The sequence below is a fragment of the Oncorhynchus keta genome, chromosome 8 (assembly GCF_023373465.1).
Source record: "Oncorhynchus keta strain PuntledgeMale-10-30-2019 chromosome 8, Oket_V2, whole genome shotgun sequence".
Classification (NCBI taxonomy): domain Eukaryota; kingdom Metazoa; phylum Chordata; class Actinopteri; order Salmoniformes; family Salmonidae; genus Oncorhynchus; species Oncorhynchus keta.
In genome coordinates this window covers 2,907,125-2,926,587 of record NC_068428.1, presented here as the reverse complement: position 1 = coordinate 2,926,587, position 19,463 = coordinate 2,907,125, and the positions used below count along the sequence as shown (strand labels likewise).

Here is a 19,463-nt window from a genome sequence, read left to right as displayed (position 1 = left end):
CAATTTGTTTCCTTCAAATCAAGGTTTGGTCATTATTCTGTGGTTAGTGTAATAGAGGCACCACAGTTTCGAGCTCTGTGTCACATGATGACACCTAACTATGGGAGTGTAGTAATACATCTTCAGACACTGAGGTAGCTTTATCTCATGGTCAGCTACTCTAATTTGATTTGTAACACTAAAGGCCAGTTTCCCAGACATGGATTAAGCCTAGTCCTGGTCTAAAAAGCACTTTTCTCCATTTAAAGTGTTTTTTTTAGTCCAGAACTACATTACGCTTCATACATATCCGGAAAACCATCCCTAAGGCTTTTACATTTAAAATAAAAAACAGTACAGCATCTTTGGGTGAGGGTGGAGAGGCATACTCATTTCTTCTCTTTTCATTCCAGGGGTTTCAGAAATCTGGGTGGTTATTGTGAGCAAGACGGCTGGAACAATCATGTTTTAGAACCGGAGTACACAACTGCACTCACAAGAAGCTCCAACGTCAGCCAAAGAGTATTATTATGATGATTGATGCAGATGCATTAATATAGTATTTTTACCAGCGGAGAAAGTAAGCCAGTACAGTCCGGTATGGCGTCCTGGAAAAATAAATGGTGGGAGTACGCCATATTGGTAAAATGTGAGCCTATTACAATTAATACAAAATGCCAAGAAAACTATGAGTTCGAGATGATTTATTCTTGCTCACAGATAAAAACGGAAGAAATGCAGAATTGACATTACTAAGAATTGCAAAACACTCATTTAAAACACATAACACATAATACGTGACATGAATAGAATACAGGACACTTGAAACATTAAAGGACATTTTTCATGATGGAAATTGAAATGTTAATGTGTGATTGTTAAAATAGAATTTTAAGGAAAGGCCATTTAAGAGCTAGAGTTATTATATAGTCTGATAGCAGTGGGTAGAGTGGTGTTTCACAGTATGATAGCAGTGGGTAGAGAGAGTGGTGTTTCACAATCTGATAGCAGTGGGTAGAGAGAGTGGTGTTTCACAGTATGATAGCAGTGGGTAGAGAGAGTGGTGTTTCACAGTCTGATAGCAGTGGGTAGAGTGGTGTTTCACAGTCTGATAGCAGTGGGTAGAGAGAGTGGTGTTTCACAATCTGATAGCAGTGGGTAGAGAGAGTGGTGTTTCACAATCTGATAGCAGTGGGTAGAGTGGTGTTTCACAGTCTGATAGCAGTGGGTAGAGTGGTGTTTCACAGTCTGATAGCAGTGGGTAGAGAGAGTGGTGTTTCACAATCTGATAGCAGTGGGTAGAGAGAGTGGTGTTTCACAATCTGATAGCAGTGGGTAGAGTTGTGTTTCACAGTCTGATAGCAGTGGGTAGAGTGGTGTTTCACAGTCTGATAGCAGTGGGTAGAGTGGTGTTTCACAGTCTGATAGCAGTGGGTAGAGTGGTGTTTCACAGTCTGATAGCAGTGGGTAGAGAGAGTGGTGTTTCACAATCTGATAGCAGTGGGTAGAGAGAGTGGTGTTTCACAGTCTGATAGCAGTGGGTAGAGTGGTGTTTCACAGTCTGATAGCAGTGGGTAGAGTGGTGTTTCACAGTCTGATAGCAGTGGGTAGAGAGAGTGGTGTTTCACAATCTGATAGCAGTGGGTAGAGTGGTGTTTCACAGTCTGATAGCAGTGGGTAGAGAGAGTGGTGTTTCACAATCCGATAGCAGTGGGTAGAGTGGTGTTTCACAGTCTGATAGCAGTGGGTAGAGTGGTGTTTCACAGTCTGATAGCAGTGGGTAGAGAGAGTGGTGTTTCACAATCTGATAGCAGTGGGTAGAGTGGTGTTTCACAGTCTGATAGCAGTGGGTAGAGTGGTGTTTCACAGTCTGATAGCAGTGAGTAGAGAGAGTGGTGTTTCACAATCTGATAGCAGTGGGTAGAGAGAGTGGTGTTTCACAATCTGATAGCAGTGGGTAGAGTGGTGTTTCACAGTCTGATAGCAGTGGGTAGAGTGGTGTTTCACAGTCTGATAGCAATGGGTAGAGTGGTGTTTCACAGTCTGATAGCAGTGGGTAGAGAGAGTGGTGTTTCACAATCTGATAGCAGTGGGTAGAGAGAGTGGTGTTTCACAATCTGATAGCAGTGGGTAGAGTGGTGTTTCACAGTCTGATAGCAGTGGGTAGAGTGGTGTTTCACAATCTGATAGCAGTGGGTAGAGAGAGTGGTGTTTCACAATCTGATAGCAGTGGGTAGAGAGAGTGGTGTTTCACAATCTGATAGCAGTGGGTAGAGTGGTGTTTCACAGTCTGATAGCAGTGGGTAGAGTGGTGTTTCACAATCTGATAGCAGTGGGTAGAGAGAGTGGTGTTTCACAATCTGATAGCAGTGGGTAGAGTGGTGTTTCACAGTCTGATAGCAGTGGGTAGAGTGGTGTTTCACAGTCTGATAGCAGTGGGTAGAGTGGTGTTTCACAGTCTGATACCAGTGGGTAGAGAGAGTGGTGTTTCACAATCTGATAGCAGTGGGTAGAGAGAGTGGTGTTTCACAATCTGATAGCAGTGGGTAGAGTGGTGTTTCACAATCTGATAGCAGTGGGTAGAGTGGTGTTTCACAGTCTGATAGCAGTGGGTAGAGTGGTGTTTCACAGTCTGATAGCAGTGGGTAGAGAGTGGTGTTTCACAATCTGATAGCAGTGGGTAGAGTGGTGTTTCACAGTCTGATAGCAGTGGGTAGAGTGGTGTTTCACAGTCTGATAGCAGTGGGTAGAGAGAGTGGTGTTTCACAATCTGATAGCAGTGGGTAGAGAGAGTGGTGTTTCACAGTCTGATAGCAGTCGGTAGAGTGGTGTTTCACAGTCTGATAGCAGTGGGTAGAGTGGTGTTTCACAGTCTGATAGCAGTGGGTAGAGAGAGTGGTGTTTCACAATCTGATAGCAGTGGGTAGAGAGAGTGGTGTTTCACAATCTGATAGCAGTGGGTAGAGTGGTGTTTCACAGTCTGATAGCAGTGGGTAGAGTGGTGTTTCACAGTCTGATAGCAGTGGGTAGAGAGAGTGGTGTTTCACAATCTGATAGCAGTGGGTAGAGTGGTGTTTCACAGTCTGCTAGCAGTGGGTAGAGAGAGTGGTGTTTCACAATCTGATAGCAGTGGGTAGAGTGGTGTTTCACAGTCTGATAGCAGTGGGTAGAGTGGTGTTTCACAGTCTGATAGCAGTGGGTAGAGAGAGTGGTGTTTCACAATCTGATAGCAGTGGGTAGAGTGGTGTTTCACAGTCTGATAGCAGTGGGTAGAGTGGTGTTTCACAGTCTGATAGCAGTGGGTAGAGTGGTGTTTCACAATCTGATAGCAGTGGGTAGAGAGAGTGGTGTTTCACAATCTGATAGCAGTGGGTAGAGTGGTGTTTCACAGTCTGATAGCAGTGGGTAGAGTGGTGTTTCACAGTCTGATAGCAGTGGGTAGAGTGGTGTTTCACAATCTGATAGCAGTGGGTAGAGAGAGTGGTGTTTCACAATCTGATAGCAGTGGGTAGAGAGAGTGGTGTTTCACAATCTGATAGCAGTGGGTAGAGTGGTGTTTCACAATCTGATAGCAGTGGGTAGAGAGAGTGGTGTTTCACAATCTGATAGCAGTGGGTAGAGAGAGTGGTGTTTCACAGTCTGATAGCAGTGGGTAGAGAGAGTGGTGTTTCACAATCTGATAGCAGTGGGTAGAGTGGTGTTTCACAGTCTGATAGCAGTGGGTAGAGTGGTGTTTCACAGTCTGATAGCAGTGGGTAGAGAGAGTGGTGTTTCACAATCTGATAGCAGTGGGTAGAGAGAGTGGTGTTTCACAATCTGATAGCAGTGGGTAGAGTGGTGTTTCACAGTCTGATAGCAGTGGGTAGAGTGGTGTTTCACAATCTGATAGCAGTGGGTAGAGAGAGTGGTGTTTCACAATCTGATAGCAGTGGGTAGAGTGGTGTTTCACAGTCTGATAGCAGTGGGTAGAGAGAGTGGTGTTTCACAATCTGATAGCAGTGGGTAGAGTGGTGTTTCACAGTCTGATAGCAGTGGGTAGAGTGGTGTTTCACAGTCTGATAGCAGTGGGTAGAGAGAGTGGTGTTTCACAATCTGATAGCAGTGGGTAGAGTGGTGTTTCACAGTCTGATAGCAGTGGGTAGAGTGGTGTTTCACAGTCTGATAGCAGTGGGTAGAGTGGTGTTTCACAGTCTGATAGCAGTGGGTAGAGTGGTGTTTCACAATCTGATAGCAGTGGGTAGAGTGGTGTTTCACAGTCTGATAGCAGTGGGTAGAGTGGTGTTTCACAGTCTGATAGCAGTGGGTAGAGTGGTGTTTCACAGTCTGATAGCAGTGGGTAGAGAGAGTGGTGTTTCACAATCTGATAGCAGTGGGTAGAGAGAGTGGTGTTTCACAATCTGATAGCAGTGGGTAGAGTGGTGTTTCACAATCTGATAGCAGTGGGTAGAGAGAGTGGTGTTTCACAATCTGATAGCAGTGGGTAGAGTGGTGTTTCACAATCTGATAGCAGTGGGTAGAGTGGTGTTTCACAGTCTGATAGCAGTGGGTAGAGTGGTGTTTCACAGTCTGATAGCGGTGGGTAGAGAGAGTGGTGTTTCACAATCTGATAGCAGTGGGTAGAGTGGTGTTTCACAGTCTGATAGCAGTGGGTAGAGTGGTGTTTCACAGTCTGATAGCAGTGGGTAGAGTGGTGTTTCACAGTCTGATAGCAGTGGGTAGAGTGGTGTTTCACAGTCTGATAGCAGTGGGTAGAGTGGTGTTTCACAGTCTGATAGCAGTGGGTAGAGTGGTGTTTCACAGTCTGATAGCAGTGGGTAGAGTGGTGTTTCACAATCTGATAGCAGTGGGTAGAGTGGTGTTTCACAGTCTGATAGCAGTGGGTAGAGAGAGTGGTGTTTCACAATCTGATAGCAGTGGGTAGAGTGGTGTTTCACAGTCTGATAGCAGTGGGTAGAGTGGTGTTTCACAGTCTGATAGCAGTGGGTAGAGAGAGTGGTGTTTCACAATCTGATAGCAGTTGGTAGAGTGGTGTTTCACAGTCTGATAGCAGTGGGTAGAGTGGTGTTTCACAGTCTGATAGCAGTGGGTAGAGTGGTGTTTCACAATCTGATAGCAGTGGGTAGAGAGAGTGGTGTTTCACAATCTGATAGCAGTGGGTAGAGAGAGTGGTGTTTCACAGTCTGATAGCAGTGGGTAGAGAGAGTGGTGTTTCACAATCTGATAGCAGTGGGTAGAGAGAGTGGTGTTTCACAATCTGATAGCAGTGGGTAGAGTGGTGTTTCACAATCTGATAGCAGTGGGTAGAGAGAGTGGTGTTTCACAATCTGATAGCAGTGGGTAGAGAGAGTGGTGTTTCACAATCTGATAGCAGTGGGTAGAGAGAGTGGTGTTTCACAATCTGATAGCAGTGGGTAGAGAGAGTGGTGTTTCACAATCTGATAGCAGTGGGTAGAGTGGTGTTTCACAGTCTGATAGCAGTGGGTAGAGAGAGTGGTGTTTCACAATCTGATAGCAGTGGGTAGAGAGAGTGGTGTTTCACAATCTGATAGCAGTGGGTAGAGTGGTGTTTCACAGTCTGATAGCAGTGGGTAGAGTGGTGTTTCACAATCTGATAGCAGTGGGTAGAGAGAGTGGTGTTTCACAATCTGATAGCAGTGGGTAGAGTGGTGTTTCACAGTCTGATAGCAGTGGGTAGAGAGAGTGGTGTTTCACAATCTGATAGCAGTGGGTAGAGTGGTGTTTCACAGTCTGATAGCAGTGGGTAGAGTGGTGTTTCACAGTCTGATAGCAGTGGGTAGAGAGAGTGGTGTTTCACAATCTGATAGCAGTGGGTAGAGTGGTGTTTCACAGTCTGATAGCAGTGGGTAGAGTGGTGTTTCACAGTCTGATAGCAGTTGGTACATTGGTGTTTCACAGTCTGATAGCAGTGGGTAGAGTGGTGTTTCACAATCTGATAGCAGTGGGTAGAGTGGTGTTTCACAGTCTGATAGCAGTGGGTAGAGTGGTGTTTCACAGTCTGATAGCAGTGGGTAGAGTGGTGTTTCACAATCTGATAGCAGTGGGTAGAGAGAGTGGTGTTTCACAATCTGATAGCAGTGGGTAGAGAGAGTGGTGTTTCACAATCTGATAGCAGTGGGTAGAGAGAGTGGTGTTTCACAATCTGATAGCAGTGGGTAGAGAGAGTGGTGTTTCACAATCTGATAGCAGTGGGTAGAGAGAGTGGTGTTTCACAATCTGATAGCAGTGGGTAGAGAGAGTGGTGTTTCACAATCTGATAGCAGTGGGTAGAGTGGTGTTTCACAGTCTGATAGCAGTGGGTAGAGTGGTTCCACAGTCTGATAGCAGTGGGTAGAGAGAGTGGTGTTTCACAATCTGATAGCAGTGGGTAGAGTGGTGTTTCACAATCTGATAGCAGTGGGTAGAGTGGTGTTTCACAGTCTGATAGCAGTGGGTAGAGTGGTGTTTCACAGTCTGATAGCAGTGGGTAGAGAGAGTGGTGTTTCACAATCTGATAGCAGTGGGTAGAGTGGTGTTTCACAATCTGATAGCAGTGGGTAGAGTGGTGTTTCACAGTCTGATAGCAGTGGGTAGAGTGGTGTTTCACAGTCTGATAGCAGTGGGTAGAGAGAGTGGTGTTTCACAATCTGATAGCAGTGGGTAGAGAGAGTGGTGTTTCACAATCTGATAGCAGTGGGTAGAGTTGTGTTTCACAGTCTGATAGCAGTGGGTAGAGTGGTGTTTCACAGTCTGATAGCAGTGGGTAGAGTGGTGTTTCACAGTCTGATAGCAGTGGGTAGAGAGAGTGGTGTTTCACAATCTGATAGCAGTGGGTAGAGTGGTGTTTCACAGTCTGATAGCAGTGGGTAGAGTGGTGTTTCACAGTCTGATAGCAGTGGGTAGAGTGGTGTTTCACAATCTGATAGCAGTGGGTAGAGTGGTGTTTCACAGTCTGATAGCAGTGGGTAGAGTGGTGTTTCACAATCTGATAGCAGTGGGTAGAGAGAGTGGTGTTTCACAATCTGATAGCAGTGGGTAGAGAGAGTGGTGTTTCACAATCTGATAGCAGTGGGTAGAGTGGTGTTTCACAGGCGGGCGTTGGTTGTCTGTTTAAGACTACCAGCACACAGCTTGGATACCCATGCATTACCTACAAGCCATGCCACCATAGATCTCTTCACAATCCCCAAGTCCAGAACAGACTATGGGAGGCACACAGTACTACATAGAGCCATGACTACATGGAACTCTATTCCACATCAGGTAACTGATGCAGCAGTAGAATCAGAATTTAAAAAACAGATCGAAATACACCTTACGGAACAGCGGGGACTGTGAAGAGACACATGTAGACGCACGCATATGCACACACACGCTAGCACACGCACTCTACACACACGTACATTGTAATATTGCTGTATGGTGGTATTATATATTTTGATTTGTAGATATGTAGTAATGTTATATGATGTACTGTTATCTTTTGTTTGATGTGTGAGTGTGGACATTAAGAAAAGAAGAGTGGCTGCTGCCTTGAAAGTAGCTAATCGTGATCCCTAATCAATACGAAATGCAATACTGACTGTGCCACAAGATACTTGGTCATTGTTACCGCTGGTACTTCCTGTCCTCCTAGGATTAGAGGTGCAGGTTGTGGAGGGTCTGTTGAAAAACATAGCAGAATTTCCACAGGCTTTTTACCCATCCAGGAGCATGTAGTTGGATGGGGCCCACTCTTCCAGCTGCTTTGCCTCCAAAGCCCATGGAAGTGTCCTCTTGGATGCTGGTTAATGGTATGGCTCGGGACAGCCCTACATCGTCTGCATACCCAGTGTCCAGAGTGTCACTGAAGACAACTTTTCAGGTGGACATGTGAAGGAGAAACAGAAGGGCAGAAGTAGTGCTGGACTTTGGGAAGTAGGCATACTGATTCATGCACTCGGATAGAACGGTTGGCATTAGTTTAAAAAAAAACAACATTTTAATGATAAATCTCTCCTGGAACTTTCTATGGCATGAAGTTAGAGAGATGGGCCTCCAGTCACTCGTTGACACTTTAGGTACGGGGACACACATTGGCCATCTTCCAGGCAGCAGGAACAGTCCCCTGCCAATAGGTGCTGTTAACAATGTGTGTGATGACAGGGGCTAGATCTTCTGGATGCTCTTTTAGTAGCCAGGCTGGAATGCCATCAGGCCCACAAGCTTTACGTGGGCCGAGTCTGGTCAGAGCTTGCTTTATCTGGCCAATGCTGCACAGCTCAACCAGCCATGTAGGCATGGTGCTTGTCCAGGCCTCAGCAAAGAAGCCATTCAAAACATCAGCCCCGCCGTCGTCCTCAATTCTCTCGACCTGCATTCTCCCTCCGGATGTCCTTTGTTAACGAAGTCCCATCATTCCTTAGGGGTTTTCCTTCTTTAGATTCTGGATTTCCGTTTTGTAGTAGTTTTTCATTTGCTTCCTTGATAGGCAATTTGCACTGTGTTTCTGTATTTTCTCCATTTCATTGTTTTCCCCCCATCTGTTGAACGTCTTCTGTCTTTTCCTGATGGCAGCCTTTATTACTTTAGTCATCCAGGCCTTGTCCAGTGCTGTTGTTGTCTTATTTCTGATTGGCATGCATACTGTACATCAAGTGCAGTTTGAATGCAGGAGTTTTTAACATCTCCACCTTTGCATCACTGCTCTCCACCTTTGCATCACTGCTCTCCACCTTTGCATCACTGCTCTCCACCTTTGCATCACTGCTCTCCACCTTGGCATCACTGCTCTCCACCTTTGCATCACTGCTCTCCACCTTTGCATCACTGCTCTCCACCTTTGCATCACTGCTCTCCACCTTTGCATCACTGCTCTCCACCTTGGCATCACTGCTCTCCACCTTGGCATCACTGCTCTCCACCTTTGCATCACTGCTCTCCACCTTGCATCACTGCTCTCCACCTTGGCATCACTGCTCTCCACCTTTGCATCACTGCTCTCCACCTTGGCATCACTGCTCTCCACCTTGGCATCACTGCTCTCCACCTTGGCATCACTGCTCTCCACCTTGGCATCACTGCTCTCCACCTTTGCATCACTGCTCTCCACCTTTGCATCACTGCTCTCCACCTTTGCATCACTGCTCTCCACCTTGGCATCACTGCTCTCCACCTTTGCATCACTGCTCTCCACCTTTGCATCACTGCTCTCCACCTTTGCATCACTGCTCTCCACCTTGGCATCACTGCTCTCCACCTTTGCATCACTGCTCTCCACCTTTGCATCACTGCTCTCCACCTTTGCATCACTGCTCTCCACCTCCTATGACAGTCCAGTCAGTACTGGCCATAAGCTCTTACTGACACTTGTGGGTGCTTCACGTGATACATTGTTGTCTCTACCTTTTTGCCCTTTGTGCTGCCGTCTGTGCCCAATAATGTTTGCGCCATGTGCTGCTAACATGTTGCTGTCATGTTGTGTTGCTGCCACGCTGTTGTCGTCGTCTTAGGTTTCTCTTTATGTAGTGTTGTCTCTCGTTGTGATCTGCGTTTTGTCCTACATTTGTATTTTTAATCCCAGCCTCTGTCCCCGCAGGAGGTCTTTTGCCTCTTGCTAGGCCGTCATTGTAAATAAGAATTTGTTCTTAACTGACTCGCCTAGTTAAATACACACACACACACACACACACACACACACACACACACAAATCAAATCAAATCAAATTTATTTATATAGCCCTTCGTACATCAGCTGATATCTCAAAGTGCTGTACAGAAACCCAGCCTAAAACCCCAAACAGCAAACAATGCAGGTGTAAAAGCACGGTGGCTAGGAAAAACTCCCTAGAAAGGCCAAAACCTAGGAAGAAACCTAGAGAGGAACCGGGCTATGTGGGGTGGCCAGTCCTCTTCTGGCTGTGCCGGGTAGAGATTATAACAGAACATGACCAAGATGTTCAAATGTTCATAAATGACCAGCATGGTCGAATAATAATAAGGCAGAACAGTTGAAACTGGAGCAGCAGCACAGTCAGGTGGACTGGGGACAGCAAGGAGCCATCATGTCAGGTAGTCCTGGGGCACGGTCCTAGGGCTCAGGTCCTCCGAGAGAGAGAAAGAAAGAGAGAATTAGAGAGAGCATATGTGGGGTGGCCAGTCCTCTTCTGGCTGTGCCGGGTGGAGATTATAACAGAACGTGGCCAAGATGTTCAAATGTTCATAAATGACCAGCATGGTTGAATAATAGTAAGGCAGAACAGTTGAAACTGGAGCAGGAGCATGGCCAGGTGGACTGGGGACAGCAAGGAGTCCTCATGTCAGGTAGTCCTGGGACATGGTCCTAGGGCCCAGGCCAGTTGAAACAGGAGCAGCAGCATGGCCAGGTGGACTGGGGACAGCAAGGAGTCATCATGTCAGGTAGTCCTGGGGCATGGTCCTAGGGCTCAGGTCCTCCGAGAGAGAGAAAGAGAGAAGGAGAGAATTAGAGAACGCACACTTAGATTCACACAGGACACCGAATAGGACAGGAGAAGTACTCCAGATATAACAAACTGACCCTAGCCCCTGACACATAAACTACTGCAGCATAAATACTGGAGGCTGAGACAGGAGGGGTCAGGAGACACTGTGGCCCCATCCGAGGACACCCCGGACAGGGCCAAACAGGAAGGATATAACCCCACCCACTTTGCCAAAGCACACACACACACACATGCCAAGACCTCCTTTCTGTTCTTGGTTACCAGCCGTCCTTCTTTCCGCTGCACCGCGCGCTTCTCCCTCCTGATGCTGTATGGGGAGAACAGCAGACATGTGATCATCAGATCTGAGAGGAGCAAGTACAGTGAGTGTGTTATAGTGAAACTTCAGATGTGTTATGATCAGATCTGGGACGGATTAAAGTCTCCACACAGGATGAAAACCATTTGGGGAGAGGACATCCTGATCACATGGACAGTGTTGATGAGATAATCCACAGTGTTCTGCTGAAGTGTTTTCTCATTTGCCATTGGTGGATGGTAGAGTACTCCCATTTTCAGAGTTGAAACTGAGTCCAGGTCGTTTAGGATGAAGCTGAAGCCACATACACTCAAACTCCTCTTTCTCCAGGTCAGTTCTTCTTTTTGCCTGCACACTGTAATTCACCTTCATCCCCTCTTCATTACTGAACAGCTGATAGTCTTGTATGGAAATATTTTCAATCTGTGATATTTTCGTGGACCCAAGTTTCAGTGACACATCCAATGTCTGCATTTACTGATTGAAGAAGCGGTTTACATTTATCCACTTTGTTTATCAATGGGCTTGATTTGCGACATCACATACTTCAGTTTGAACTCTGCATTCACGTGAGGGATTATAGTTTCGATGTAATTTAGATCTGCTACCTTCTATTGTCAGTATGTTCCTCAGTCTGCCTTTACCGGCTTCTTGCGCGCATTATCCCGAAGCACTGAAGTTTGTATCCAATATGCTGTGCATATTTTTTTGTAAATCCGTAGAGAAAGCAAAGAGTATTCCAAAATGTTTGTACAATCCATCGTTATCAGAGCCATGCTTAATCCGTTTAAATAGCAAGAAACGTACGCAGTACTACAACAACAACAAAAATACACTTCAAACATTGTAACGCATGTTACTCTCAAGTGGCTGCTTGGAAACGCTACCTAGAAACTCGGTGGCAGATTGTTAAACCAATGCAGTTCGTCTCCAGTTAGCTAGCTATGTGGTGCCACATTTGTTTAGGATATTACATGATTATTTAACATTACCGCATGTCAGCAGCATGAAAAATAAAATGCGAATTGACTTGAAACCGGGTGGTATACGCTCCAAATTGAGTTGGGGTTCGACGAGAACACTTACATTTTGCCAAGGCGGAGACCAAGACGCGCTGACAAGGCGGCACTGTATGGATGCAGGCTTTTTTTTGTGTGTACCAACGTGCGCGGGTAGCCTACAGTGATCGTTTGACAACAGTTAGATGAATGACTGGTTGTGTTTATGCCACATTAAAAGGTTAAAAGTGATATGACAAATCTTAACTAGGTCTAGGATAGCTACTAGGCCCAGAGAGATCATATATGAAACGAATAGGGGGGATTCTACATGTAATTCAATGATTACTCCTAGGCTATTTAACATATCTTGATATATAAACGCAACATGCAACAATTTGACTGAGTTACAGTTCATATACATGTAAGGAAATCAGTCAATTGAAATAAATTCATTAGGCCCTAATCTACGGATTTCACATGACTGGGAATAGGGATTCTGTAGGCCTATGTAATTATATGATTACACCTAGGCTATTTAACATATCTTGATATATACAATGAATGGAGATATAAACGCAACATGCAATAATTTCAAAGATTGTACTGAGTTACTGACATTTCTGGTGAGTATGCAGGCCATGGAAGAATAGAGACATTGTCAGCTTCCACGAGTTGTGTACAGATCCTTGTGACATGGGGACATGCATTATCATGCTGAAACACGATGGCAGCAGATGAAAATCACCACAATGGGCCTTTTATTGTTCCCAGCACAAGGTGCACCTGAGTTATGATCATGCTGCTTAATCAGCTTCTTGGTATACCACACCTGTCAAGTGGAGGGATTATCTTGGTATAGGTGAAATGCTCACTAATAGGGATGTAAACAAATGTGTGCAGTCAAAAGTTTGGACAAACCTACTCATTCAAGGGTTTTTCTTAATTTTTTACTATTTTCTCCATTGTAGAATAATAGTGAAGACAAACTATAAAATAATACATATGGAAATATGTAGTAACCCAAAAAGAGTAAAAAAATCTAAATATTTTATATTTGAGATTCTTAAAAGTAGCCACTCTTTGCCTTGATAACAGCTGTGCGCACTCTTGGCATTCTTTCAACCAGCTTCACCTGGAATGCTTTTCCAACAGTCTTGATGGAGTTCCCACATATGTTGAGCACTTGTTTGCTGGTTTTCCTTCACTCTGCAGTCCAACTCATCCCAAACCATATCAATTGGTTTGAGGTCAGGTGATTATGGAGGCCAGGTCATCTGATGCAGCACTCCATAATTCTCCTTCTTGGTCAAATAGCCTATACACAGCCTGGAGGTGTGCTGGGTCATTGTCCTAATAATATAATTCTCCTTCTTGGTCAAATAGCCTACACACAGCCTGGAGATGAGCTGGGTTATTGTCCCGTTGAAAAACAAATGATAGTCCCACTAAGTGTAAACCAGATGGGATGGCGTATCGCCGCAGAATGCTGTGGTAGCCATGCTGGTTAAGTGTGCCTTGAATTAAAAATAAATCACAGACAGTGTCACCAGCATAGCACCCCCACACCATCACACCTCCTCCTCCTCCATGCTTCACGATGGGAACCACACAGGTGAACGGAGATCATCTACTCTGCACATCACAAAGACACATTTTGACTCCTCAGACCAAAGGACAGATGTCCAACGGTCTAATGTCCATTGCTTATGTTTCTTGGCCCAAGCAAGTCTCTTCTGCTTGATGCCCATTTAGTAGTCGTTTCTTTGCAGCAATTTCACCATGAAGGCCTGATACTCGCAGTCAGTTGATGTCAATATGTTTCTGTTACTTGAACTCTGTGAAACATTTATTTGGGCTGCAATTTCTGAGGCTGGTAACTCTAATTAACGTATCCTTTGCAGCAGAGGTAACTCTGGGTCTTCCTTTCCTGTGGCGGTCCTCATGATAGCCACTTTCAAAGTTCTTCAAATTTGACTGAACTTCATGTCTCAAAGTAATGATGGAATATTGTTTCTCTTTAACATTTAAGGCACACCTGTTAATTGAAATGCATTCCAGGTGACTACCTCATGAAGCTGGTTGAGAGAATGCCAAGAGTGTGCAAAGCTGTCATCAAGGCAAAGGGTGGCTATTTTGAAGAATCTAAAATATACAATATATTTTGATTTGTTTAACACTTTTTGGTTACTACATGATTCCATATGTGTTATGTTATAGTTTTGATGTCTTCACTATTATTCTACAATGTAGAAAATAGTGAAAATAAAGAAAAATTCTTGAATGAGTAAGTGTCCAAACTTTTGAATGGTATTATATACAGTGCCTTGCGAAAGTATTCGGCCCCCTTGAACTTTGCGACCTTTTGCCACATTTCAGGCTTCAAACATAAAGAAATAAAACTGTATTTTTTTGTGAAGAATCAACAACAAGTGGGACACAATCATGAAGTGGAACGACATTTATTGGATATTTTAAACTTTTTTAACAAATCAAAAACTGAAAAATTGGGCGTGCAAAATTATTCAGCCCCCTTAAGTTAATACTTTGTAGCGCCACCTTTTGCTGCGATTATAGCTATAAGTCGCTTGGGGTATGTCTCTATCAGTTTTGCACATCGAGAGACTGACATTTTTTCCCATTCCTCCTTGCAAAACAGCTCGAGCTCAGTGAGGTTGGATGGAGAGCATTTGTGAACAGCAGTTTTCTGTTCTTTCCACAGATTCTCGATTGGATTCAGGTCTGGACTTTGACTTGGCCATTCTAACACCTGGATATGTTTATTTTTGAACCATTCCATTGTAGATTTTGCTTTATGTTTTGGATCATTGTCTTGTTGGAAGACAAATCTCCGTCCCAGTCTCAGGTCTTTTGCAGACTCCATCAGGTTTTCTTCCAGAATGGTCCTGTATTTGGCTCCATCCATCTTCCCATCAATTTTAACCATCTTCCCTGTCCCTGCTGAAGAAAAGCAGGCCCAAACCATGATGCTGCCACCACCATGTTTGACAGTGGGGATGGTGTGTTCACGGTGATGAGCTGTGTTGCTTTTACGCCAAACATAACCTTTTGCATTGTTGCCAAAAAGTTCAATTTTGGTTTCATCTGACCAGAGCACCTTCTTCCACATATTTGGTGTGTCTCCCAGGTGGCTTGTGGCAAACTTTAAACAACACTTTTTATGGATATCTTTAAGAAATGGCTTTCTTCTTGCCACTCTTCCATAAAGGCCAGATTTGTGCAATATACAACTGATTGTTGTCCTATGGACAGAGTCTCCCACCTCAGCTGTAGATCTCTGCAGTTCATCCAGAGTGATCATGGGCCTCTTGGCTCCATCTCTGATCAGTCTTCTCCTTGTATGAGCTGAAAGTTTAGAGGGACGGCCAGGTCTTGGTAGATTTGCAGTGGTCTGATACTCCTTCCATTTCAATATTATCGCTTGCACAGTGCTCCTTGAGATGTTTAAAGCTTGGGAAATCTTTTTGTATCCAAATCCGGCTTTAAACTTCTTCACAACAGTATCTCGGACCTGCCTGGTGTGTTCCTTGTTCTTCATGATGCTCTCTGCGCTTTTAACGGGCCTCTGAGACTATCACAGTGCAGGTGCATTTACTTGATTACACACAGGTGGATTGTATTTGTCATCATTAGTCATTTAGGTCAACATTGGATCATTCAGAGATCCTCACTGAACTTCTGGAGAGAGTTTGCTGCACTGAAAGTAAAGGGGCTGAATAATTTTGCACGCCCAATTTTTCAGTTTTTGATTTGTTAAAAAAGTTTGAAATATCCAATAAATGTCGTTCCACTTCATGATTGTGTCCCACTTGTTGTTGATTCTTCACAAAAAAATACAGTTTTATATCTTTATGTTTGAAGCCTGAAATGTGGCAAAAGGTCGCAAAGTTCAAGGGGGCCGAATACTTTCGCAAGGCACTGTATATGTATGTGTATATGTATAGTAGTGTCACTTATACTTCTACAGGTCTCTGTGCTAGATGGAACAGTAAATGTTTGAAAGTGTAAGATTTAATATCCAAAATTCATTTGACTGAATCTTGCATCTATACTGCCCTCTTTTGGGGATTGTATGTATACAATAAGTACAATAAGTGCAAATAATCCTGGATATATATATATATATATATAAAATATATGCAGGATTATTTGCATTTGTTGGATTATTTGCATTTGTTGTATAATATACAGTGGGGAGAACAAGTATTTGATTACTTAAAAATTATACAATGTGATTTTCTGGATTTTTGTTTTGGATTCCGTCTCTCACAATTGAAGTGTACCTATGATAAAAAAAAATACAGACCTCTACATGCTTTGTAAGTAGGAAAACCTGCAAAATCGGCAGTGTATCAAATACTTGTTCTCCCCACTGTGTGTATATATATATATATATATGCAGGATTATTTGCATTTGTTGCATTGGTCCAGTCAGTGTAAAATAATTATGGAAGTTGTATACATACAATCCCCACCAGAGGGCAGTATAGATGCACGATTCAGTTTAATAAAATTTGGATCTTAAATCTTACACTTTCAAACATTTACTGTTCCATCTAGCACAGTGACCTGAAGAAGTATAAGTGACACTACCGTCTCCCTGGCAGCTTCCGCCAGCACATCATTGACCACCTGGAGAATTGTTACCATGGAATGAGGTTTGATGAAAAGGCCATTCTCATTGAGCTCTCAGAACCCCCCAGACAGGTAGGATGTCATAGCTCATTCCCTGGAAGCCACTGCTCCCAAACCGCCATAAAATAGCCAGACTACGGTTTGCAACTGCAAACGGGGACAAAGATCATACTTTTTGGAGGAATATTCTCTGGTCTGATGAAACAAAAATATAACTGTAATGACCATCCTTATGTTTGGAGGAAAAAGGGGGAGGCTTGCAAGCTGAAGAACACCATCCCAACCGTGAAGCACGGGGGTGGCAGCATCATGTTGTAGGGGTGCTTTGCTGCAGGAGGGACTGCTGCACTTCACAAAATAGATGTCGTCATGAGGTAGGAAAATTATGTGGATATATTGAAGCAATATCTAAAGACATAAGTCAGGAAGTTAAAGCTTGGTCGCAAATGGGTCTTCCAATTGGACAATGACCCCAAGCATACTTCCAAAGCTGTGGAAAAATGGCTTAAGGACAACAAAGTCAAGGTATTGGAGTTGCCATCACCAAGCCCTGACCACAATCCCATAGAAAATTTGTGGGCAGAACTGAAAAAGCATGTGCGAGCAAGGAGACCTACAAACCTGATTCAGTTACACCAGCTCTGTCACGAGGAATGGGACAAAATTCATCCAACTCATTGTGGGAAGCTTGTGGAAGGCTACCCGAAACGTTTGACCCAAGTTAAACAATTTAAAGGCAATGCTACCAAATACTAATTGAGTATATGTAAACTTCTGACCCACTGGGAATGTGATGAAAGAAATAAAAGCTGAAATAAATAATTCTCTATACTATTATTCAGACATTTCACATTCTTAAAATAAAGTGGTGATCCTAACTGACCTAAGACAGGGAATGTTTACCAGGATTAAATGTCAGGAATAGTGAAAAACTGAGTTTAAATGTATTTGGCTAAGGTGTATGTAAACTTCCGACTTCAACTGTAGGTCATAATGGCACTGGCTTAGGACGGTCTTCCTTCCTGTCCTTCCTACTACTGCAGAGTCCCCCTGACAGTGACTGATCACTGCTCAAAGTGTTGACATTATAAATGAAAGGCACTGAGGGATGCCTCAGCAGGGGTGAACATGATGATCATAACTGATGAGATGTGCCAGATATTCAATCAGGAAGTTGGCTATGATATGTGTTTATACTCTTGCTATAATAGGTGTCTAATTTGTTGTTTGTTCTAATTAGATAAATGGGATCATTGCTGATGGCATAAGTAGTTGCATGGTCAAAAGCCATTTGTTTCCGTCTTTATTCTACAACATTTGTTTTGGGTTGGTAATCAAGGAATCTGAAGTGAAATGAAGGATAAACAGATGCTACATTCAGGATTGTCATGCAAATTGTTAAAGGGATTTAGAGAATGACATCATAGTAATATGATTGTTCTTTGATGTTTATGTGAACAACACAATGTACATGCATGGTATGGTAATTACATTTAATTATAAAAAAACATGAAAATTGCCTCCCAAGTGGCCGTGACTGGGAAACCCATGAGGCGGTGCAATTGGTCCAGCATCGTCTGGATTAGGGGAGGGTTTGCCCGGATGGGTTTTCCTTGTGCCATCGAGCTCTAGCGACTCCTTGTGGCGGGCCCGGATGCCTGCAAGCTGACTTCGTTCTGCAGTTTTACTGTGTTTCCTCCGACAAATTGGTGCGGCTGACTTCTGGGTTAAGCGACCAGTGTATCAAGAAGCAGTGTGGCTTGGCAGGGTCGTGTTTCGGAGGGTGCGTGGCTCTCGACCTTCGCCTCTCCCGAGTCCGTACGGGAGTTGCAGCGATGGCACAAGACTGTAACTACCAATTGGATACCATGAAATTGGGGAGAAAAAAATCAACAACAAAAAACATGACAGCAAACCTAACGAAGTCTTGTCTTTAACAACCATATTTATGTCATTTCAACCATTTAGCAGACACTTTTATCCAAAGCGACTTATAGTCATGCGTGTATACATTTTACGTATGGGTTGTCCCGGGAATCGAACCCATAACCCTGGTGGTGCATGCACCATGCTCTCCCAACTGAGCCACATTTAGTGTATGAAAAGATTGAAGATCAAAATAGCTCACACCACCCTTAATGAACACTTCCATTTAGGTTGCTCCATAGAAATGTTATTACGTTGCTGTGTAATTAAGACTGACTTAGTTTCAGCCATTGTTAGTGGCTGCTGCTCAAGGTTCATATTTCTGCTAAATTCTTACTTGTTTTGTATTTGACTGATGGAAACCCATTAGGTACCATCGTCTTTTCTTTTGTGGAATACATGACCGTACCCAGATGAGGACCCCATTCCATTCTTAGCAACGCTAGCACATCTCAACTACTGACCTGTCTTTTTGTTTGTCTCTGGTTTGGTCCGACTGCGCTCTGAGCTGTGCCTGGTGACGGATGCTAAGCACTCGGCCAACATGATGGCGCTGACTCTCTGCCCGCCTCTACAGCCTGTCCATCCAGGCCTACTGGACCACGCTGCAGAGGTTCCCTAAGCTGGAGGCCCTCATCAGCCATGTTGCCCTCCGGCACCCCACATCCTGCTCCAACCTTCTCTGTGACAATCACTAAGTCCTCCGTCTGTCCACACTGCAGCATCTGGTCTTAGTATACACAGCTGACGCAATGGAAAACTCTTCTGTTTCTGTTTCGTACATTTCAAGGTGTATTTTGTTCTGCACATTTCCTCATAAATTGGTGTCTTGTTCTGTTCACACTGCAGCACACGGCACACACACACTTTTTTTCATAGCAGGTGATGGTGATGATTTTGGTTCAATACTGAACGACTGTCACTGTCCAGGCTTCCTTTTAATCAGTCCAAAATTCGAAGTTGGTGTAAGGTTGGCAAAAAAACGTGGTCTTTTGCTCCTGTGTATCTTTTTGGTGTATATACGCATAGGTTGCACTTGGATTACTGATACAGTGTTATGTGGGTTGCTAACTGGATTCGTCCTGTGATTTTGTATTTTTTTTTGCTTTCGATTATTACTTGTGTACTTGTTTGATGTTTTTGCTG

General features: G+C 44.0%; 1 protein-coding gene across 1 annotated transcript; it reads right to left on the bottom strand.

The window, feature by feature from the left end:
* Positions 1-6,716: 6,716 nt before the first annotated feature.
* LOC127931579 (uncharacterized) lies at positions 6,717-19,042 on the bottom strand. Its single transcript, XM_052524721.1, has 3 exons — positions 18,914-19,042; positions 8,942-9,280; positions 6,717-8,900 (listed from the first exon to the last, which is right to left on the bottom strand). The coding sequence occupies exons 1-3, from the start codon at positions 19,040-19,042 to the stop codon at positions 8,580-8,582; spliced, it is 789 nt and encodes a 262-aa protein (XP_052380681.1). The 3' UTR covers positions 6,717-8,579.
* Between the last annotated feature and the right edge of the window lie 421 nt (positions 19,043-19,463).

Excerpts from the sequence above, each read along its gene's own strand:
- LOC127931579 (XM_052524721.1), bottom strand. The coding sequence starts at position 19,042 with ATGCTGCAGTGTGGACAGACGGAGGACTTAGTGATTGTCACAGAGAAG. Across the intron at positions 9,281-18,913 it reads AACCTCTGCAGCGTGGTCCA|GAGGTGGAGAGCAGTGATGC; the intron begins GTAGGCCTGGAT and ends GGACTGTCATAG. Across the intron at positions 8,901-8,941 it reads TGGAGAGCAGTGATGCAAAG|GTGGAGAGCAGTGATGCAAA; the intron begins GTGGAGAGCAGT and ends CAGTGATGCAAG.